Here is a 23,698-nt window from a genome sequence, read left to right as displayed (position 1 = left end):
AGAAGGAACAATAAGTTTTCCATGGGTGTGGGGGGGTGTCTTAATTCTCATCACACGACTCAGTGGGCGCTTCCTTAGGGCGATCCTACACTCCCCTTCTTCGAACGGCCGCCGCTGCCGAGACCGGTTCTGGGGGACCTACTCCCAAGGGCTCCTCGACTCGGCGGTGGGAGGTTTATCCGCATCCATTCTTTGTGGTTCCGCCACACTGCTTACCAAACTCTCAGATCGCAAACTCCGATTTCGGGGAGCGGCCAGCGAGCGCGGGGTCGTCTTTCCCGCCCGCTCCCCGCGAGCGGCCGCGGACCGCGGGACACCGACGGCGAACAAAGGCGGCGCGGGGAGCCGGGCGCGGGGCGCGCGGCCGAAGTCTGCGCGCGTCTCTCCGGCAGGAGGCGGCGGCCGCGGCGCCGCGCCCGAGCCTGCATTCCTCTGAAGCGCCCCGAGCCCGAGGGCGACGTCACCCCTGGCTCCGCCCCCGTTCCTCCCCGAGCAAAGTAACTCTTGGCTAACAGGAGCAGCCTCCGCCGAGCATGGAGAGCTGCCGCCGCGACCGGCCGGCGACGCGGGCGACGCTTGCGCCCCAGAGGTAGTTTGGCGACCGCGAAGAAGGAAAAAGTGCCACCAGGCGGCTGGTGACTCACCTCCCTCACCGGGTCTGGCCCGGTGGGCACCTGGGTTGCGGATTTTGCCGCGATCCCCCCGGCAGCTCTTTGCAAAGCTGCTTGAAACTTCTCCCAAACTCGACATGGATACAGCAGCGGCGGCGGCGCTGCCAGCTTTTGTGGCTCTCTTGCTCCTCTCTCCGTGGCCTCTGCTGGGGTCGGCCCAGGGCCAGTTTTCCGCAGGTGAGTGACCGGGGGGGTGGGCGTCCGGAACCCCGATGAAGGCCCCCGATTCCGGGCTTGCGAGCGGCGGAGCCTGCTCCTCGCCGAGGCCGGGGACTAGGACTCGCGGGAAGCTTTCGCGGCCGGGGGGCGCGGGTAGAGGGAGCGAGGGAGTTTGTGCCAGGTGGAGCGCGGGGCGCCACTTGGCTCAGGTAACTTTCATCTTCGCGACCCATTGTCCTCTCGGAGCTCGCTCCGGGCGCTGGCCGGCGGCGGTGCGGGAGAGTGGAGGCGTAGCTTTTCTTTGGGGAAAACTGTTAGCCTCGGCGCCCGCACTGGGGAGGAAAGAAGGGAAAAGTAGTTCGGAGTCCGGGCGGCTGCTCTGTTGCTCACGGAGCGAGCTTGTTGCTTTCTGCTACTAGAGTGTTTTAAAAAATTCCCCGGGAAGCCATTGTCAGAAATGTGGGGACTGCGAGTGACTGACCTCGGCGCGCTTTGCCAGGTGCTTTTTGTCCGGGAATTACCTCCCTTGACCATTGTCTTAACTACTTCCCCGTCCCTTCCCCAGCCCTCTTCTTCCCGGGTGAGTCCGCTCCCGGTTTTGCCGGGTGGGTTAATGCACAGCTTGGAGTAGATCGTGTGTATTGGCGGAGGCTGAAGGCTGTTTTTAAATGACTCGAACGAACCCCTCTAAGCTATCCTGGGCTCTGAGCTCTGGGCGCCGGGTCCTGGAAGCCTGGCCCCGGGAGTTCCAGGAGCCTGTCCTCTGGTCGAGCCCCTGGGAGCTGCCCAGCTCCGTCCCCGGCCAGCCAGCGCGTTGAGGGCTGCAAACCACTGCCGACCCCGGGAGCCCCCAACTGGAGAGGGGAGGGGCAGGCTTGTGTAGATCTCCTTTGGTTCTAGGTCAAGCCACGCAGAAGTCCAGAGACCGGGTCTCTACGGTCTCTTCCCATTTCCTTCCAGTTTTGTTATCCTTCCTGCTGGTGGTTTCTTTCGCTCTTGTCCTCTGGGGGCTCTGAAGTTTCACCAGGTGGACACTGGGGAGCTGGTTCCCTGGTACTTGCTCGTCTGCTTCTTTCCGGCCCTAACAACTTTTTTGACCAACCCACCCCGCTCAGCTTGGCTGGCGAGCGCTTTTTACTGCCTTGGTTTGCCGTGCAGATAGGGACGCAGGGGTGGGTGGCCGTGGTGTGATGGGGAAAACTGAGAAAGCTGCAGCCCCAACCCGCGCTCCTGGATGAGGGCGCAGGACTCAGAGAACCAACTTACTTTGTGCTTGTCAGTTTATCTCTTTGTTGTGGCTGCCTGGTTTCCAGGATATAAACTCAATGCTTTTTTTTTCCCGGAGGAATGTTTATTTCCCCTCCTCCTCACTCTCCTCTCCCTCCCCCCCCACCCCGCCCCTTTTAGAACTCCACTGAAAGAGTTAACAGCCGATTCTGAGGGTATCGTCTGTTACGCATTCAAGGCAAATTATGAAATGCAGAGTGTTCAGGAAAAATTTATGTATATAGGTGGTATCTGCAGGGGACAAGAGCTCGATTGAATGAATGATTCGATAGCTTAATTTAATTCTTTTTGGAGTAGAGATTACTGCGTGCATTTCTGAGATATAATGTCTGTTAGTATTGGAACTCCGCTTGATGTAAGTCATTATATGCGGGCAAGTTGGAGTGGGTATTGATTTCTGCAGTGCTTGTCACTGCACTGACAGCCTAACTTGAAAAGGCATGTAGTTTGTTAATTGAAAGTTTGAATTCTACTAGTTGCATGATTAAACTTACATGTATTCAAGAGTTGCAGCTACTAATGTCTCAACAATTGATGGATCTGTTTTCACCAGTAAACAAACTTTTCTTTTCTTTTTTTCTTTCACATGTTATTTGGCCTTTAATGAGCAAGTAAATATTAAATTTCTGCCAACAGAATGTGAAGATCAGCTTTTCTGATCTCTGGAGAATAGATAGCTCCAAGGAACAATTGTGTTCTTAGACATCTATACTAGATAAGCCTGGCTTCTCATTAGTGACAATGCAATACATTTGATTTTATATTACATTGAAATAAAAGAATGTACTCCTATTAAATGAAATTTTCACAGGACTTTATAAAAATTTTGACATTTAGGATTTATATGTTCAGATATAAATGTTTTCAGTCCCACAGCTTCAAGTCAGATTGTGAATCTACCTTTCTCCATAATATAAAAGTTTGTTTGTAAACACTTGCATTTCCTGGCTATCATAAGTTACTTAGTATTCTACTGTCAACTGATTTTGATTGTAATTGTATTTGTTTCAAAAAGACAGATTCAGGATTGGAGGTGTATTCTTTATTGCTTTTTTTTTTCATTCTAATTTGAATGTGAACATTTTCTTTTTAGTATTTTACATAAAGTACTTTTAAAGGTTTAAAACAAATGCATGTTCAGATTTTTAAGATAACCTTTCACATATGTCTTTCGAATCACACCACTAGGTCCAGTTTACCATTTATTACTTTTAGATATTGTCATGTGAAACATTATCACTGCTAGTGAAATAAGTTTGGAAAGCAAATTTTGAAAAGTCATTGGATCATCCATCTGTTTTATACTTATGCAATTTATTTAATTTACATTTTTAAAGAATTTTTCCTTCTGTGCCTTTTTTCATAGCTTTTGGAGTAAAGTGTGGGAAAAAACCTACATGAACCAGTCACCTTAAAAAAATCAAATCTTCCTATAAATCTCAAAGTATGTTTATATTCTTAAGTAAAATCTCATTTAAAATGACTCCTGTGTCAATTATGTCAGCGAAATGGAGGCATACAAACACAAAGATGGTTTCAAATTTATTCACTGTGTTGTGTAGCTGTCATCTCTTGATACCATAATGTGAGTGTTTTTTGTACTTGGACTTCGGTGACTGACAAAACCAGTTCAAATGAGATAACTTGGAAACTCAGCATTGTCATCTCCAAAATAGGGATAATAATACATTTCCTGACCTTGCCACATGGTTTTTATGAGGATTGTATGAAACAATTTTTACAAACTGATACTGTAAATTGAAAAGCATGATGCAACTGGTGTACTCATCATACTTTAAGGTAACTAAATGTCTTGAAGTTGGCCTTTTAAAAATTGCATCCTCATTCTGCCCTAATAAGGTGGTTCAAGATTCAAGTTTGTGTAAGTGTGCGTGCGTGCATGTGAGTGTGTGTGAGTGTGAGCAAGAACAAGTCATTCATTTAAATCATTATTAAATATAAACATTCCAGATTGACCAAATCATAATTTTATCACCATAGAAATTATGGTAATTAATATTTTAATTACCTTGTATAACTCCTTACTTGAGCTATTCCCATGGAAAAGTCACTTTAATCATTAAAATACTATGGAAGAACCATATTTTAGTAATTTTCTTTAGCTTTTCAACTGTTGGTGTTTCAGCTTTTTCACCTCAGAGACTAATATGCAGTTTTTTAGATGCAGTCTTATCAGTGACCTAGAGAGGGACTATTGTATCTAGTATGGAGTGAGCCTAGAAATGTAGTTTAAGATTTTGCCTTGGATCTAGTTTCTGGCTTGTCACATTGAAAGTATGCACACACTTGATCCCTTAGGACCTTGGAATGTGGCTAAGCAGAGCCATTTTCCTAATGTGTGACTCCTTGATAGCTCTGTATGTGGGTAACTTCTACACTTATTACTTAACCAGAAGATAACATCAGAGACAGCTTGTTTTCAGAATTGCCTTTTCATTTAGCTTTCTGGCTTTGACTGACCGAAATCTCTTGGCCCTTCAATTCATTAAAACTCCAAATGCTAATCACTAGTTACGGTATGTAAGTGCACATTTCCAGGACTGGTTTTTCTCTCACTAGTCTCCTTATTTTTGACTGTTGATTTTCCTAGATTGCAAAATGTCATCCTCTGTTTGGCCTACCCAGACGGGATGAAGTAGGTTTGGCTGCTATTTGAGTTTTGGCATGTGTGCTGCTGACAGCTCCTCTCTTTGTATTCATAAATGAGAATTTGGACAATATATCAGCCCCTCTCCCACACTCCTTCCCACTCCTATCTAGTGACAGTTAAGCCCACAGGCACACACACACAATCACTGCCTTTTGTTTTCACCAAGATCTTGGTGCTTAACTTGTTTTTAAAATTGGACATAGGATTCAGCCACTACCAGAGCACATGCCTGTCTTTCCACCAAATCTCAGATTTCTAGTGATGATGGTTTACTAGATATTTGTGTGGCCTTTATGAAACATTTAAAATCATGTGATACAATCTGTATAGAGAAACTTTTGAAGTGCAGTAGTCTCGGTCTGCTCAAGGTGGTATTAAAGGCAGTGTAAATCATGCTAAATATGGATCTACTTCTCAGAGGCATGGAAAATGCTGTCCTCATCTGCCCTGTGCTGTTCCCATTTCCCCTACTGCTCTTTATGAAGGGCAGGAAGAGGAATGCTGGAAGATTGAGAGCAGGAAACATCTAGAGAGTTTACAGATTGTTCTTAAAGACAAAACAAAGAACTCTGTGAGTGTGTGTGTTTGATCTTTTATTTAATTTCTAAAGAAGGAAAAAAGCCCCTATTTTAACTTGTTTATCTGAAACAGCCTTCGCCTTTGTCCAAGCACATTCATTTCTTATTCTGTGGATGTAAAATTTGTCTTCTGTGTATTCCTCTTGTCTTTACCCTTTGGTCATTGTATCTGGTTTGTGTTCTTTTATCAAATGATGTTTCTCTTTGACTAAAAAAAGGTTGTAATTGCTTTTGAACATGACTTGGTTTTTTATCAAAATTCATGCTGTTTGTCATAGTTATCTATCAAGTACCAATATTTTATCAGCTCATGATTTGTCTTAAGCTGGTACTTGAAAACTTGAAAGTGAGTGCATTAACCAGTTTAATTTTTTTTTCAAATGAAGCCAGAAACTCACAACTCCATGAAATCATATTTTAATGTCACAGAATGTTTTGTGCATGTGTGTGTGCACACTTATGTCTCTAAATGGAAGAGAGACTAAGCTTCTTTTTGTAAATGGGGATAGAAAATTTGAATACCTGATATTGCCTATTATTTTATAATTGAGAACAGATCTATATGCTTATGATTTGGAAAACAAAAAAAAATTGTACATCAGTAAAAACTCTGGAGGTAGCTTACAAATTTCAAAGTCCATCTTAATGAAAATGTGTTTTATGAAAAATGTTCTTAAAGAAACAATTCCATATAAAGGATTTTAGTAATTCCTTGAAGATTCTGAGTGGTACATTTATTTTCCTGTGCTATTCTTGTGGGAATTCATTTGATTTGTAGTTTATATTTTAGTAGTATAAACTGAACTTACATAATTAAAAAAGCTTAGTTTTGTGAGGTTTTTCAGACTGTTGAGCGAGATTCTGGGAAAATATCCTCCTGGGATGGAGGATCCCATTGATCCTGTTGTGGAACAATGCCATTTCCTCACTTAACTCTGGCTGAGTTTTTAGCATTCTTTTCTGTGTGTTGATAATCCATAAAATTTATAAGTGGTTTACTTTGTCACTTACAGTTGTTTGTAGGGGCAAATTAGGTAGTCTTCAATGATATAACCCATGTTTCCAACTTTATGTGATTGTCTAGCTGTTAATAAAAATGATGAGCAGGGCATTTCTAGATGAATATTTCCACAGGTGTCATCCTAAGAACTGTCTTATTAAGAGAAACTCAGATATAATACCAAATTTGCATTAATTTTGTTGGAAAAGCTGAAAAATGTACATGTTTGAAAACACACACTAACAGCTATAGAAATTCATTGTCAAACAGTTCAGATTCGAAGCAAGCTAAGGACAACTGGAGATGGGAATCAAACCCCTATATTTATATTCTTGGAAAGAATATTGAAAGTTGATATTTATTTTCTTTGTAACACAGATGAAGAAACTGAATTGGAAAAGTAAATTATATATACACACATTATTATGCAGATGTATATGTATGTATATATAAAGTATATGTACTATACTTTTGGTGAGGACATAATAAATCTTTCTCCAGAGTGGTGTCTATTTATATAAACTTTTCCCAGTGTATCCTGCTCCTAAACCATTTGCTTGCAGGCTGTTTCTCCAAACCCTATGTAGGGCAGCAGCTGACCAGTTATAGAAATTCCCTTAATCCTTATTGGGTGGTGGGGTAATCTAGCAGCTGCTTAGTACCATACTGGCCACAGCTCCTTGATGTGATTTGTTTAAGTCACTGAGCAAATTTAAGGGTAGAGGAAGGCTGTCAGAGTCTCTGTTGCTTCCTTAGGGATTGATGCCTGATAGCTTCATGTCCATTGGATTTACCAACTGTGGGGTACCCTAGGATTTTGCTACTTGAATTGTTGTCTATGAATAAGCAATGTCAACATCAACTAGGAATTTGCCATCTTGTGAGCATCTCTCAGAAACTGCCCCAGACCTTTAACTTAGAATCTGCATTTTAATAAAAATCTCCAAGTTATTTGCTTGAACATTAACTTTTGAGAAGCACTACTGTAGGACAAAGAGTTTGAAAAGTTTGCCTAATGCACTTCACTGTAGAATTTTAATAGTGTGAGAGGATTAGTACACCATGTAGCAAATTTCCCTGGAATTATATTTCTGATCATTATTTTCTTAAGTATCTATTAACTCCACAGACATAGCAAAACAGTAATACCATACAGGTTACTTTAAGAAATATTCAGAATATAGCAATATACAGATTTTTGATTTAAACTATATTCAGACACAAATAGTTTTATAAAAGAATAAAAATAATATCTAAAGAGTTTAGGCTATGACATGTTACAATATTTTAAAGGTAAATTTATGCCAATATGATGTAAATACAGTCATTTTTACTTAGTGTATCAATACATTGATATAGGAAGTAGTATTCCCCATCATTTCACTACCAGCAGCAACTTTTTGTTTTATATTTCTCTTTCTTCTTAGTAATAAAGGAGCTCATTCACAGGAGAGTCAAGTTTAATAATGAATGGTATTTAGGTAGAATGCATTAAAGATTACTAGTGATTTTTTTTTTTTTGGCTTTCTTTTGTGTTCATATTTCAGAACAGAAATTCTTGTCACTTTTCTCAAGAGAAAAATTATGATGTAATAGACAGTGTACACTATTCATGTCAAAACACGATTTTACTTGCATTTTATAGCTTGCTTTAGCATTCTTTTAGAAAATGAATTTTCCCGGAAGACCTAATTGCCTTCTTATTAATGAGTCTGTATGTGTGTTTTCTTATCCATTTACTATTCTAAATGTGTCTACTTTTTCTGGCTGTTTCAACAGTGAAGTCACTGATTAAATCACGACTGCTCTATTTGTTTTTGCCATTCACTAGTGATTCAGAAAATACTGGCATAATGACATGGTTATGGCAGAGACTAATGAAGAACAAGAAGTATAAATTAATGTTAACCCATAATAGGTGGTTGTATTGTGGTATTTGAAACTGGAGTTGAGATTAATACACAGAATTCTCTGTATGTTTGTTACTATAAATGACCTGTATTGTTTGAAAAGATATATAGTCACTGGGTTAATAAACTACAGATCGATTATTTTTGTTGAGTATTTTGGACTCTGGTATTAAAAGGGAGAAGCTTCTTAGTACAGAGATCAATGTTAGAGGAGAATTCTGTGATGAAGAGAAGCTCTGAAAGGAGTTTTATAATTTGACTATGAATTGTAGAGCTTTCCCTTTATAATAGTTCTACTTTTATTTGTTAGCAGTCAGTTGTTTTATTTATCCTCTCACACAATGGAGTGATTTCCCCAAAGCAATTGTAAAAACCACAATAGGAGCTGCCATTTACTAAGTCCTCCCTATGATCAGCCAGGGGTTATTATCTTTATTTTACATATGTTTAAATTCCCATGATAATTTTTAAAGATTGAAATCACCTCCATTTTACACACTGAGGCCTAGATAGATTGAACAGTGTTCATGCTGAATAGATGCACTCATGGTGTGATCAGACACATTTTTCGGGTTGCAGAAAATGCAAGCCAGCCTTGTTGCAACAACAAGGAATCTATTATTGTCACTCCTAACTGATAATTCAGGTGGAGCTTGAATTAGGAGTTTACGTAATTCCATCGAGATAGGTATCTCTCTCTGCCTGTTTCACTTGGCTGTGGTGTTCATAAGAGCTTCCTTCTTAGGCACCCTATATAGAGTCAAGGTAATTTCCTCAGCTCAAATTCCACATTCAAGTCCATTAGGAAAAGTTTAACTTATGTGCTGGTTTTGTTGTTGGTCTGAGGGTCTCTGTCTCCTATCAATTAATCTCATGTAAACTTTGAAATAGTCAATAACTATTTTCATGTCAGGAATGTTTATTGTGGTCACACAACAGGGGAGGGGTACAGTTTCTCTTAGCCACATCCTGCAGTAGAGAGCAGCAGGGGTCCTGGTTTTGTGGGGCTGATCACTATGGCTAGGTTGGTCTTAGGGAGCAGTTAGGGACTGTTGTTGACTGGGTTGGTTGGAGTTTTTAAGTAAGTTAGTGGCTGGACTGGAGAGTTATTTTTTTTTTTTCCTGTGGTTTCAGGATCCATGGGATCAGTAGCTGGTTTTACACCAGTTCCCCCTCCCCTTTTAGGGAAATAAATCCTAGTTGATTCAGTTTTCATCAATGGGAAAGGAATGAACAGGGAGATCAGGTCAAACCAATGCTTCAAACAAGGACCAGGTCCCAGGGACCCTGAACAGCTGCTGTGTAAGATTCTGAAGTTCACTCTGATTGGGTCCAGTGAATAATTTTTCCAGTCCTTGAATCAAAAACACAGAGGAGGCAAAAGTGCATAAATTAGTCCTAAATCCTCACCCAAAATATAGGAGTGATTGGGATTGAAGAGGAAGACAGGATCTTGGCTAAAATCAGTTGTCAGGACAAGAGAATGGAATCTGTAAAGGTGATCTTTTCACTCTGTTGCCTAACTTTGTAGCACATGTCTGATATGGAATATTTGAAAGAGTTGCTGTAAGAAATATCTTGGGCTACTGTGTGATTGCTCAAGATGGACACAAATGAAGCATAAGTGTAAGGACAAAAACCAAGCCAGGTACACCAGTCTCTCTGTGTTTGCATATGTACATGCATGAGTTGTATTTATAATCCTAATGGGCAAAAAAGGAGTTGGTGGGGAGAAGAATCCATGGGTCAGATAGACCCTACTCATAACAACTAGACGGGTTATAAGGAAGACTGGTGTGAGCCAGTCTCTCGCAGGTGGAGAAGTAAGAGGAAAGAGGGGATTTGCATCTGTGTACATTGCACTCAACTCTTAATAATTTAGGGCGTGTTTCTTTTTAAATTTCATTACTTTTATTTTGTCTCTGTATTGAATAATTCCAAAATTAGAAAGCTACCGAATCGTAAGTACTAAAAGGGACTTTAGAACTATGATTTGCTTAAATCAGACAACTTGGAAGGCTGTTTTACAACCACCCCAAGCCAGACAGTTCATTGTCAGTTCTTGCTGATGAAAGATAATTTTGGAGCCTTGGATAGACTTTTATAGGCATTTAATGCTGAATTGGGATAGACCATCTTTCTTTCTCAGAATATCTCTGGCTGTCTCTTCCCCTTTCAGTCTTAGAGTGATGCACCTCTTTGCACAGGTGTCTCCATTTACATACACACTTGATACACATGCCCTATGCTCCCTGGGCCAGGTGCTGTAATTACAATTGCACGTGCAAGGCCACAGGTGTTGGTCATAGATACTAATGGTCGTAGGCAGAAAAAGCCTGATTTTTAACTCATTTAACCATGCAAAGATCTAGAGCTTAATTAAACTCCAGATTTTGGCCAGTATTGTTAGGACATATATATTGTTTATTTTAATGTGTAAATTATTACTTGACGTTTTCTTTAATTACATTGGATTGAGTTTTGAAGTTCTAAACAGCGTTTCCAGATGAAAACTTGATTTGATATTTCGCTTTGATGACAATAATAATTCAAATATAAGGTGATAATTTTATGTCTGAATGAAGAAAAACCATCTCAGATAACTGTTGACTTTCAGTTGCCCTGCAGGAGTCACTAAATAATACATGAGTGCCTGAATAGGTGTTTGTAAGTATGTGTTTGTTTATTTTGTAGAAGCCAAAGTGTGAGCTAAGCTGTGATAAATGATGCTAATTGATGCAAGAGAAATAAAACCTCCCTTCACTTTGGATACTAATACTGAAAAAAGCTCAAGAGGTGAAGATGAACATTTTTGTAACTGTAATCTTTTCACTCTGTTGCCTAACTTTGTAACACATGTCTGATATGGAATATTTGAAAGAGTTGCTGTAAGAAATATCTTGGGCTACTGAATAATGTATATAATGTAGAGATGCAGCAGCTGCCTGCTCAGCCTCCCCTCATACAATGAGAGGTATCTGGGGTCTGTGTTAGATTCATCTCTGTGCTCCTGGCTAAAGCTGGGCATGATGAGTACCCGAGGCTGAATGTAGCTGTGCCACTTCAGACTATAGTCTTATCCCTGGACAGTTCTGTGGTTTATAATGAATAACTGGACTCTGCCCAGAGCAGCTGGCTTTGTACATAGGGGTGTAAAATACTTGTGGAGGAAGTTTTATTGACTTTACTGGGGACTTTTTTCTCTTACCTTTGTTTAAGACTTATAAATTACTGTTTTCTTCCCTGTGTATTGTCTGCTGCCCCTGTAATTCTTCCTCCCCCTCCCCCATTTATTTATATCCTTATCAGGTGTGATAACTTCTGAATGATGAATTTTTAAATTTTTTGTCTAATGTCTGGTTGATTGAAGCAGGATGCTAATTTAGTGTTGACCCTTGGTTACTCTTTTAATCTAATGGTATTTAAATACAAATACTTAAATATATGAGCAGAAGTGGTTGGTGACCTGCTTCAGAGGGAGCCAAAGATTTCTTTAGAGGTCTTTGCATGAAGTGGTTTTCGTGCATAGAACACTGGACCTGCATATGACCATTCTAGTCTCAGTGTGTCACTTTTTGGTTCTGTTACAGGGCATTCCAGTGTGAATTGGGTTGCCTGTCTGTGGGTCCTCACCCGCTTGCTTAAGATTCAGTTGTATTGTGGACACACACACAAAATTCGCTAATAGGCTTATTTATAAGGAGAAAGGCAAAAGGAACAACCCAGGAAAAAAGAGAGTGAAATACAAGTTAACTGGAATATTCTACCAGTTCTGCTGAGTTGGACTCCAATAGCACACTGAAAACTGATCGAGAACCAAATGGCCAGCCCAGTACCACCAGGCCAAGAGCCTCCCAGAGCCCACATGTCCGGGTTTTATCCTAACCTGGCTACTCAGCTCTGCTCTCAAGTCCCAGGGTTTTTCTCCTTGGCATTGATGGGATTTGTAGTTCCAGTACCTGGAGTGGGGGCGGAGTCCATGAAATCTGTACCTGTTACAATCTAGAATTAATTCCGTTCTGCTTGATCTTAATTTTCTTTTCACTAAACTGGTAATATTGCAGTAGAGTGATTTTTAATATCTCCTCTAGTTACTAGGACATTTTTAAAGGTCAAATGAATATTTGTCAAAGTATCTTTGTAATTATAAACTACTTAAAAATGTAACTTTTTTTTTTCAGAATATATATTTTGACCAGCTATTGTTGAAGGTACAACATATATGCTGGAGAATGGAAGTGAAAAGAAGAGATACTTTGTATATTTTTACATGTGCATGTTAGGGAAAGTGATGATAATGAAGAGTCAGTCAGTCAAGTGCTGTTCTTGTGGGTGAATTTTTTTTATGTAACATAAAATATAGGCCCCCCTATTTGTTTTAGTATATATATATTTCCTTTCTATGTTGTAAGAAAATTTATTTTGTGACAACACCAAATGGTATTTGTACTTTTTTCCAGATACAAGATTATGTGATTTCAAGATACATTATTGAAAAGTTTTAAATGGTTTAAAGATTGTGTTCACATATAGAAAAGTGATGTCATTTTTGGAGTTCTCAGTTCCTGGGTTCACTCTGGGAAAGGTTTCACCAGCGCTCTACTTTCAGTGGCTTGTGGTGAGTTCTTCAGGCAAGTTTCTCAATGAGACAGAGACTCAGTTATATTTAAATAGCACGTTTATCAGGGAAAAGGACAGAGGAGTAAAGGACACTTGCATAGGCACAAGCCAGCTGGGAGAGAGAGGCCTGCAAGGTTGCAGGCCAGCAGCCTTAGGAGACCGGCCTTTGCTGAGGGAGGTCAATGCAGAGAAGTCCTGGCATGGTACAGGTCAGGAATGCAGGAGGCTGCTGCCCTAAAGAAGGAGACAGTGGGTGGAAAGGAGCACCTGTTTAGGCACAGATGGACCCCCGAGCCAGTGTGAGCCAGTGCGTAACTGTCCTGATAGAGTCCTTTTCTCTTTGGGAGGGGCTCACTCCTTTGTTGACTGGCCTGTTTGCTGCTGATTTTTGGTAACAATGTGGAATTTCACAATGGGCCCAACCTCTGTATCTTTACCCTCAGTCTGTGCTTCCAATATTCCCTACAGCAGTTTGATACTGCAGTCTGATAACAGGAGTCTCTGTGATTGGGTTAGTGGTCGTCTTAATTCCTTCTGCCCCCACCTACTTTACAGGAGTCAGGTTTTACCTTGTGATGTCTCCTTTTCCTCCATCAGAAAGTTGTGTGTGTGTTTTCCTTTTGAGTATTTTCATGAGGAGATTTAAAAAAATGCTCTGACCATTTGTATTGGTTTGCCTAGTATATAATTTTGATAAGATTTGTATTCCTTTATTTTTGTTTTTTAAGATTTATTTATGCATATAGAACCAGGGTACAGACCAGAGGTACGGGGTGGTAAAAGGCTTCACCAGAGACAGAGTGGGCAGCAGAACAGGCCCACTGACAAACAGGCTGCTGAGGGGAGCAGTGGGCCAGGAGAAGTCTGCCATGCCATGTGGCTCACCTCTTGGGCAGGGATCAAACTAGTGCTGAAGTGGCTTTAGGTTCTCAGTGCTATGTTTACCCGCTGCACCACCAGGGAGGGTCCTATTCCTTTATTTCTTCTACTATTTCACATACCTTTGATCACCTACCTATCAATACTGGGTAAGGCCTTCAGCCTGCAGATATGTAAGCCAGTCATTGGGCACTTTGGCAGAACCTATAATTTTCCTGATACCAAAGGAACTGTAACCTTTGTATAACTCCCCCACTTGTGATCCATGGGTAAAGCCAGAGGCTGTTCTGTGAGGCTCATAATCTTGTGGTTGGCAGGTTTCAAAGTGCAGTCTGTTCCCTAAATTTTCTTGTCCACTTAAGAATCCTGCATCAGTAGTCATTCCCTTTCCTCGAGTCCGTACACAAAAGCTACAGGTCTACCAAAAAAGAACTTTGCAAAAATTTGCCTCAATGATAGTAAAATTCCACCCAGTGGAATTTCCCCAAAATTTGAGTAATCAGAACTGTAAACAAGTCCCACAGAGGAAGAAGCAAGTTTGTTTACTGTGCACTCACTCTGTCTTTGAAAGCAGGATCTGGAAGGACACTGTTTATAAATGTGTATTTGCAACTTGAGAATTACTGTGAAGAGACTCTGGCTTTTTGGCTGTAGATTCTTATTTGGTGCCATTGACCTCCACTTATCATCTGCCTCTCATGCCTGTCATCACCCTGCTTTGCTTCAGTCTCTATGGTTTTGTGGGGGTGGATACTGTAAAGGAACATTAGAGGTGATTAGCCAGCCCACATAACCACCTCCCAGCTGTTCCTTTACCTTTACCTTTGTCCTTTGCAGCCCAGAGTCCAGTAAATTCTGTTGCTGTTACCTATTCATTTTGATGGGGGGACTGGGGTCAAAGCATTGTCATGTATTTACACTCATTAGTTTACCAGGAAATGGAGATTTTTAAACCTGTCTTCACTGAGGCCCACTTGACTTGCAATATATGAATAAGAGGAGCAATTTTGAAGATGCCTAAACTTTTGCTAAACAAAGTCAAAACTTGTCAAATTACATAGACCTATGTTTCAAAAATAGAAACTTAGAAACTTATTTTGGTTTAGTTGAGTCACTAACATTGTATGGTCATTTTTATTTAAACAAAGGAAACCCCAATGCATCTCCGTTCTTAGAATATGTATCTTTAAGATTTTAAGACATTGTTTGGAACCTCTTTAAGTGTTCATTCTGGTTCCCATGTTTTCTTGCAATGTGAACTAATCACTTTCCACTTTTGAAAAATTATCACAGTATTTGTTTTGAGGAGTAGATACTTAATCATAGCTATCAATAAAATTCATTCACTTTAGCTATCATAATCATCATTCTGGGACTAAATCAACCAATGACTTGCAGACTATGTTGTTATCTTTTAAAAGTATCTAACTGCATTAGCTTTACTTTAAAATAAAACCAGCAGGAAGTAAATAGTTGAATGCCTAAAATAAATCAATTTGTTATGCTGATTAACAAAGATCACTAGGAATGCTATAAAATATAAATTGATTGTTTGAAAATTAGTCAAGTTCACAGATTTCAAAGAACCAGAACCTCACACAAAGAAACAGTAAAATTGATAGATGGGAACTAGGATTATCATCAGACCTTAGAAGTATCTTTGGAAAATGCATTCAAAACATCTTGGGTGAGAGGAGGTGGCAAACTTTGGCATTCATGAAACTTGTTGCCTGGTGGTATTTAACCTCAGAAAAAGATACGGAAACTATTAACTTGTGATTAAGATTAAAATGGGAACTGGAGTATTGATTGAGCAGAGATGGGAGAGGCCCTCTTAAATCCAGGAATGTTGTTTCCCTGAAGGCTACTAGAAGGAAGAAGGGATGTCTGTATGCCCTATTTACATTTGACCCATGCTAAGTAAGGTATTACTTGCATTTAAAGTGGTCATTTAACTATGAATTCTAGATAAGGTTTTTATTTTCATTTTGAAGGTTGCTATTTAATCTTCCTTAGCTCTGGGGGTTTTCAAATCCCTTTAAGGAGCAAGACATTTCCAGCCACTGTCAATCTGGGTAAAGCCATTTAGAGTCTTGTCCTATGAACAAGCACCTGGTGTTTATCATTGTGAGCTCATTTTAAGAGTTATCTTTTGACCTGTTAGTGCAAGGGAAAAGCCCTTTAGACTTCAACAAGTATTTTATGTACCACTCAAACATTTTTATGCAATTTCATCTACTTACTGATCTCTTCTAGCTTTAATAGAAAAAGTCTTTTTTAAAAAGATATATTTGTTTATGCATACATAACTGGGGTGAGGTGCAGGGAGTGAGAGGATTCACCAGAGACAGTGAGGAGCAGAACCGACAGATCAGCAAAGTACTGCTGAGGGGAGCAGCGGGCCAGATAAGGAGAGGTGTGCTGTGCCACGTGGGTCACCTCCTGGTTGGGGATGTAACTTGCACCCTAGTGGCTGTGGCTACCTTTGCAGTGCTGTGCTGTAACCTGTTGTGCCACCAGGGAGGGCCCTAAATGAACTTCTTTACCTTGTGTTACATTTGTGAAAATATTTGACCTCCAGATATAACTAAAAATTCCTGCTCACTTTTTTTGTCAACAAGGCTCGTTTGTTCTGCAGGTTTGAATCTCCCTGCAATAAATTCCGATCATATTCAGTTTTTCCATAAAAATGCTATTTTGTAGGTCACCTCCCTGGCTAGGAATCAACTGATGCCCCCAGTGTTGTGGCTGGGGAGAGCATCAAAATGCGGTGCTTTAACCCCTTGACCTCTCCTGTCTCCCAGCCCTCCCCTCAGCAGTGTATTTCCATAGATCCCGTTCTGCTCTCTCCTCTGTCTCTTGTGGATACTCTTAAGGCCCCACACCGCTGGCTTTTACCTCGATTTTCTCGTATGTTAAGTAAATAAATCTCTTTAAAAATGCTATTTTGTATCCGGAATGGAAGCTCTTATGTTAATAACTTAGGTCTGTGGGTTTGACAGATGTTTTCATAAGCTCCCTGCTATCTACAAAGTACCTTTCTTAAATTGTCACTTTGGTGCTCTATTTAGACTCTTCACAGTGTTAATAAAAAGCAACATAAAAAATGTAAATATGAAATCATTAAAAAAAGGGAGCTTCAGAGTCATGGCCCTGTTATTACTTGCAAAGCAGATTGGTGCATATGTTTCAGCAACATCTTTAAAAAATATAGAATTCATAAAAGATTGGATGAATGACCTATATATGGAATGAAAACACTATACTTAGATATATATCTAACAATACACATAGGGACTTTAAATGATAGCCAATGAAGCTCAGACTCTGGCTTTAGTTTTTTTGTTTTTGTACCAGGAAATGATAGAGGAATTATCTCTAAGGAACCCAGGTATTCTGACTCCTAGATGTTAAAGAGAAGTCTCTTCTGTTCTGCTGGATAGATTTCCAAGCCCTTTCTTTTTAGGAATGCAGATCTCAGGTGAAGCCTGGGAAATACTTTGAAGTTTTTTCACTCCTGTGGCTTAGGTACAGGAATCCACAGGGCAGTGTTCTGAATTTCCCAAGTAACAAGCTGTTCACTTAAGTATCCTTTTAAGACTGTTCCTGGTCTCTCAGCAGTTTGCTCATAGTTTAAAGCATTATCCACCCCATCACTCATTCGTAATTATACAACAAACTTGCCAACACATTTTATGAAAGCATGCAATTTTATTAAGAATGTCTCATGTTGCTTTTAAATATAGTTAAGTAAAGGGGAGGAGAAAGAAAAGGTAGGATATCACATCAACGTTTACTTTTTCGGGTTCCAGTGCCTTGAAGGCAGTGAGAAATTTTCTTTATCATTGTTGACACTCCCATCTCCTTGTTGGGATCACAGCTAAACTCAAGTATTGTGTCTTTTGTGAACAACAAAACGAATATATCTATTCTGTACATTAGGCAATAGAAGACTTGAACTTTACTGTACATTAGGCAATAGAAGACTTGAACTTTAACAACAGCATGTAAAGTATAATATTCCTTTGAGCTTGTTAAAATACTGTTATAGGGCCAGGAGAGAGGGACACTCCGGAACCCCCAAACCTGCCTGCTCTAAATAGGTTCTGCCATCCGCTGCATCAAGACAAGACGTAAGAGCTTTAATGGAAAGGAAATTTAATGCAATGAGTATACAATACAGAAAAGAAAGAATATAATTTCTAAATCAAACACCTGAAGTTTCCCCTCGTGGGTAAAAGTCAACCCAAAGGGATTGGCCCAAAGCAAGGTCTCAAAGCCTGCCACAAGACAAAAATACCTCTGGTGGGGACCCATAGAAAAGGGTCAGAAGTGGCCAGACAAGTTTGGGAGGAAAGAGCACAATCAAAATCAATATAAATGCTGCCTTCCCGTAGGTCTCTCACCCATATCTTTTTCAAACAGTCCAGGGCCAAGAAACAAGCACCATTTCTTCACATGTCTCTCTCTGCTCCTTGTGGCTTCCTCAGGTCTCCTTCTGGCTCTCCATTCTTCTTCCTTTTTCAGATCCCTCTCTTTGCTCAACTCCACCTTCTTTCTGGGTAGGGCTGGGAACCTGGAACTTCCCCTTTTCCTGGAGACCACCCTGTTACAATACTAGTCTAAATTATTAGCAAAACCTTGTTGGGTCAGGCAACACTGATTTGAGAATTCATATGATTGATTAGGATCTCTGTGAGGCTGGCCAGCCTGTGGTCTCTTCATTCAGTGAAGTAGACATAGCAGATATTGTCTTACTTCCTTCCTGTGAATTTGATTTAGTTCACCACATAGTTAGTGCACATCTATTTTGGGTCAGACAGTGTTTTTAGCACTGAGGGCAAGGCAGAGGAAGAAAAAGTTGCCTGTGTCTTATCCTTGACCTCCAGGACTAGTTGGGGCAACTAAGATTGAAAAAGTTGCAATTCAGAGGGGCAGGTACAATGAGAGTGTCCTTAGGACACTGATGGGAAAGAAGAGACAGTCCAGGGGCCATTGGTTAGGTCTTGCTGTGTAAGAAGGTAAGTGACAGGAAAATGCTCAGGTGTGGGCCCACCACGCTCAAGGAAAAAACAAGAAAGTGTTGGTACTAACAGTGGACTTAGAAAAAACAAACTGAAGTTCATATTTTAACATTTGCCAATTTCTGTGTGATTGAACACAGAATTGGGAAGAGATACATAATAGCCACACCATTATGTCATATTTGTGCCATGCAGATGAAAGAGAACAATTTCAAGAACAGATATAATATAGTTAACAGCAAAATTCTCACTTCCTAAATTTTTTTTTTTAAGATTTATTTATACATACAAGATCTGGGGTGCAGACCAGAGATGCAAGGGTTGAGGATTCATTAGAGACAGAGTGGGGAGAACAGGCAGATTGACGGAAGGAAGTACTTTGCTGAGAGGAGCAGCAGAGTAACAAGCTGTTCACTTAAGTATCCTTAGGCTAGGGCTGCTGCATCATGTGGGTCACCAACCTGGCTGGGGATCAAGCTCAGGTCCTAGTGGTGACTGCACTGAGACTTAGCCCTTAGGCCTTTTTGGGAGGCCCTCTTAAATCCTCTTCAGTTTAGGTCTTTTCTACCAGCATCTTCCCAGTAGGGCAGAATTTAGAGTGACAAGGCCTAACCCATGTTAAAACTCAATGCTGAAAATTTAGTTATCCATAAGTTCTATTTCGCAGATACAAAATGCTCATTTTGGAAGGCATTTGGAGGCTGCACATAATCATAAGAAAAGTTCTAAGAAGATTGTCTTTCTGACCGAGGTTACCTCACTTCACAAGATGAGTTAGTCTTAGGCATTGGTAGGTTCCTTTAGGACAAGAATATTCCATGTTCTGAAAAAATATTACTGTAGGACTAATGTGCTAAATGAAAATTTCAATGTCCTGTATACCTGTTAATACTGCCCACAAAGAAATATAAGATATTTATTCTTTAGAGTATATTACAAACCATTTTTGAAAGTGGCAGATTGTGATTATGTGTGTATGGGAGGGGTTCCTTTTTGTAGGAGAGTTGATGTTTATGTGTGTGTTGTATATGCACTAGCTAAGTGAGTTTTGTATTCTATGACAAAGTGCTGACAAGCCCCAACTGCCTTATTTTGTCATAATGGAGTTCTATCTTTAATTATCTTAGTGTAAACTCTCATAACTGGTAAAAACAAAACCAAAAAAAAAATGTGTACCTTTTCTTTGTATCTGAGCAATTCCAGAATTTTGAAGCATTCCAGACTTTTCATATTAAAGCAGTATTACTTAGCCAAGATTTTTCAGTCCATTCAAAAAACAAGATATAGTTGTTTTCTTCTCATTAATTGTTTTCTTCTCATTACTGGTCTCCCTTAAATCAGTGAGAGAAGAGATGCAGAGGGAACTATTACTCAATATTAGTGAAGGTGTAGTGTTAAATTGCCTGGAAGTTTTTTGTTTTTTGCTTTCACATGCTCACAGGAAAAAGGCATAAGGGTATATGAACTCAGTGATTTCTAGAGTAGGATGATTGGCCTTTAAACTCAATCTCTTTATGCCTACAATTCTAGAACAATTAATTGATACTGAGAATGATGGTTGAATTAGCTAAGTATAATCAAAGATTTAATTATGCTAGGTATATTGCAATTCATGAAGCTGCAAAACTAAAACCTACAGTGTTTAAGATGAACCAATCCTGTGGCTTCCCCTTCTGAGTCAATCAACTGATTACTCAGGACAGCCCACTTTAGAACATCTGTTTCTGACAGACCACCTTTATTTCGTATTGTGTTGTATGTAGCTCAACACCGTTTTTCAGCAAAGATTGATAAAAAAATCTGTTATATTTTCCCACTGTATTTAGCCACTCCTTCATTGAGATCTGATGACATGACCCAGTTTCTGGATACTAGGAATATTTACCTGATTCTACATAATAAACTGAAGCCATTGGTATATATTTATCTGTTTACTTGTCTAGAATGCCATTTAAAGGGCAAAAATTATATCCTTTTAAAATATACTAGGTTAATTAACATAACATATATTAGGTTAATTAACTTTTAAATACTATTTTCTGTAGCCAGCATTTTAGTATTTCTGAATCTGACATTGAGCTAAGCACTTTGTAAGCATTAGCTCAGTATTTTCAAAATGTGTATTTCTGTATTGTGTATATTGAATTCACTTCAGTTGATAGCCACAAGCATGAAAAAGAATAATAAAAATAATAAAATAAGCATTCACTTATAGAGGAAGTGTTTCATAAGCATTTAGCTTTAATTAGAATTACATATCTTTATGTGTGAGTACTGAGTCATAATGTGAGCTGTGGTTCTAACCAAAAGTGGGAAAGTCGCTGTTTTGTTTTATATAATGCTCTTGATAATCCTGTTGTCTATAACTCACTGTCTGTGATGTGCCCACACTCACAGTTTATGAATTCCCAAGTCATTCTTTATACACTTATTAATGTTGTGGTGGACTAGAAAGGGTAGAGTTTGCCTCCTTTGGTGCATGGGTTTGTTTATACTCAGTTTGGGGCTAGTGTCTCCACAACCCTAACTATTTACAAGGCTGTGGTGATCAAGTGAAGTAATTCATATGAATAGGCTTTTCCTGTCTTGAAGAAGCTATACAAATACAAAGTATTTTACAAGGACTTGCCATTTGACTTTTCAAATACTCATTGACTAGTGGGTTTTTTAGAGATGATAAAGTGTTTTTTTTTTTTTTTTTTAAGTATTTTTTAAACTAACAAGCCTGTAATTCAGTGTTTCATGAATCACTCCTCTGGAAGGACTTTTTATAGTCCTGTTTCTTGTTTATGATAGGATGTTGTGGTAAAGAAAGAAACTATGATTTTTACTTGTATTTACAATCTTTCCAATTTTGTTGTTACTCTTGACAAAACAACAGAAGGCAACTGTACTTTGGATATACCTGTACAAACTCATTATTTCCATTTGTCATAAATAAGCCTGCGTCTTGATTCTAAAACAAAATTATGTAAATAAAACTTTATTTAAAAAATGTAAAATTCATGGTGATACTCAGTGGAACATCTAAACAATTCTGAATGAAAAGATTATCCAAAAATTGGAAACAACAACAGAGAGATAAAAAACAAACATAAAGCTCCATTTGACTGTTGAACTTGTGAGCATAGGTAATTCAATAAAGGGCAGACCAGTTAGCTGGTCTGCTGCCTGTCTTTTATCTTTATGTATTCTATTCATCTCTCTGTCTTCTGGTTCTTCCTTCCCTCCCTCCCTCTCTCCCTTCTTTCCTTTCTCTATCTTCCAGTTTATATATTCTCTGTCAGCTGTCTGTCTGTGGTCATATAGACAAGATTTATGTTAGTATAGATGTTTTATTCCATTTATTCTTTGGCCTAATTTCAAGATACTAAGATAAAAATATTTTGTGTGCCAGTATGGAATAACTTCATAATTCAGTGTACTTCCTAAGTATTTAGAGTTATGAACATTATTATAATTAAAAATATTTCTCAACATTTAGAGGAACCAGCATTGATCTGGACAGAGGAGCATTGATGCCTGTTTTCCAGTAATCTCCTTAGTCTAGTCTAAGTAAAAGCAGAGGAGGATATTGGGATGCAAATTAGGCAGAGTCAGGCTCTTTGCCAAGTGTTGTTTATTGAACCCAAGAGATTCCTCCCGGTGGGTTGGAGAGAGTTGGTTAGTTTAAGTGGGCAGGAAAAATCAGTATACTTCCAGGTGCTGAAGGTTCTCAAGTAAATAATACAAAGGCAGATTTCCTGGGCCCTTCCAGGGTGGGGCAGATCTACGGTCCCTCCCTGTCCTGGAGGGGAGACTTGGAAGACTTTGTTTGTCTCAAAACTGTGTCCTTCCTTGCAGAGTTAGTGTCCTTGGAATGGAAACAAGGCTATGATTTATCTCTTTCTTTCTCTCTCTCTCTTTTTTTGTAAGCAAATTGAAAGAAAGTGCCAAGGAAATAGGATGGCCACAGTTTCAGGGCATTTGTGTATGGTTCCTAAGAAAATGAATTGTTTTGACTTTTTCAAACTTTGCATCAACAGTTAGATGGCTGCTCATGAGGCATCCATACCTATTCATGAAAAAAATTCTCTAAAGAACTTAGATTAGTCAACATGTTACAAAATCACTTATTAGAGAAAAAGTAACCCAAAGTATAAATAGTATTCTCTTAAAGTGTTCTGCAGTTCAGATTTTAAAGTGACTTAAGAGAATCACCTCACTCTAACTCCACAGTTAACTTTACTGGTTGTGTGTTTAGCTACATGTAAAGGAAAATGGAAAGAGCACCCCTTCTGACAAGTGATAATCACTCCAACTTTGGATTCAAACTGAAAGAACAGGGCTCTTCAAAAATATGGATGAACTAATACTGGGAGAGAATGTGTTAAGAGTAATGGAGTAACATAGAATTAGGTCTTTCAGTTTGGTCTTTGCGTGATAAAGTGTGAAATTTTACATTTACTCATTTCAAAACAAGATAAAGATCACAAGTGTTTAGAGCAATTTTATTTCAGGTTTTTATGTAACATTTTATTTTCAGTATATAGCCAGATATAAGACAGTTTAAACTATTTAATAAAGAAACTTTAATATTTATCCCTCCAGCCTCACTCTTTTTTACTCATCAAACTATTAGCATTTACATTAGTGTTCTGCTACTGACTGGCTCTTGTTTACTTTGTACCTCCGAAATGAAAACTTAATCTACTGCTGGTAGTGTAGAATAGAGTCATTGCCAATTTTGACAATCGATATGAGGTAATTTATAAGTAACTAATCTGTTCTCACTTCTGAAACACACACTGTAAGTGATTAATCACACACTGTTGTGCTATGTGGAAGGTTATGGCATTGCTGTTCTCCTTTTGGGATGTTGTTCTTTTCAGTTTACAGGTAATCTAATGTTTGTTATCT

General features: G+C 39.3%; 1 protein-coding gene across 9 annotated transcripts in view; it reads left to right on the top strand.

Moving 5' to 3' along the window:
* Window positions 1-440: 440 nt before the first annotated feature.
* PTPRK (protein tyrosine phosphatase, receptor type, K) overlaps window positions 441-23,698 on the top strand; it is a 494,475-nt gene continuing 471,217 nt past the window's right edge. For 7 of the 9 annotated variants that reach the window (XM_012722555.1, XM_012722542.1, XM_012722559.1 and 4 more), the window contains exon 1: window positions 513-848. In XM_012722555.1, coding sequence (XP_012578009.1) covers window positions 749-848 — 100 coding nt within the window. In that variant the 5' untranslated portion in view covers window positions 513-748. Of the gene's footprint in view, window positions 849-23,698 lie in introns of all 9 variants that reach the window. The other 2 variants (XM_004673838.2, XM_012722551.1) reach the window with 1 other exon arrangement.

This window comes from Condylura cristata, unplaced genomic scaffold, assembly GCF_000260355.1.
Source record: "Condylura cristata isolate star-nosed mole 26May11 unplaced genomic scaffold, ConCri1.0 scaffold00001, whole genome shotgun sequence".
Lineage (NCBI taxonomy): Eukaryota > Metazoa > Chordata > Mammalia > Eulipotyphla > Talpidae > Condylura > Condylura cristata.
The sequence above is the reverse complement of the archived record's forward strand: the minus strand, read 5'-3'. Positions and strand labels throughout refer to the sequence as shown.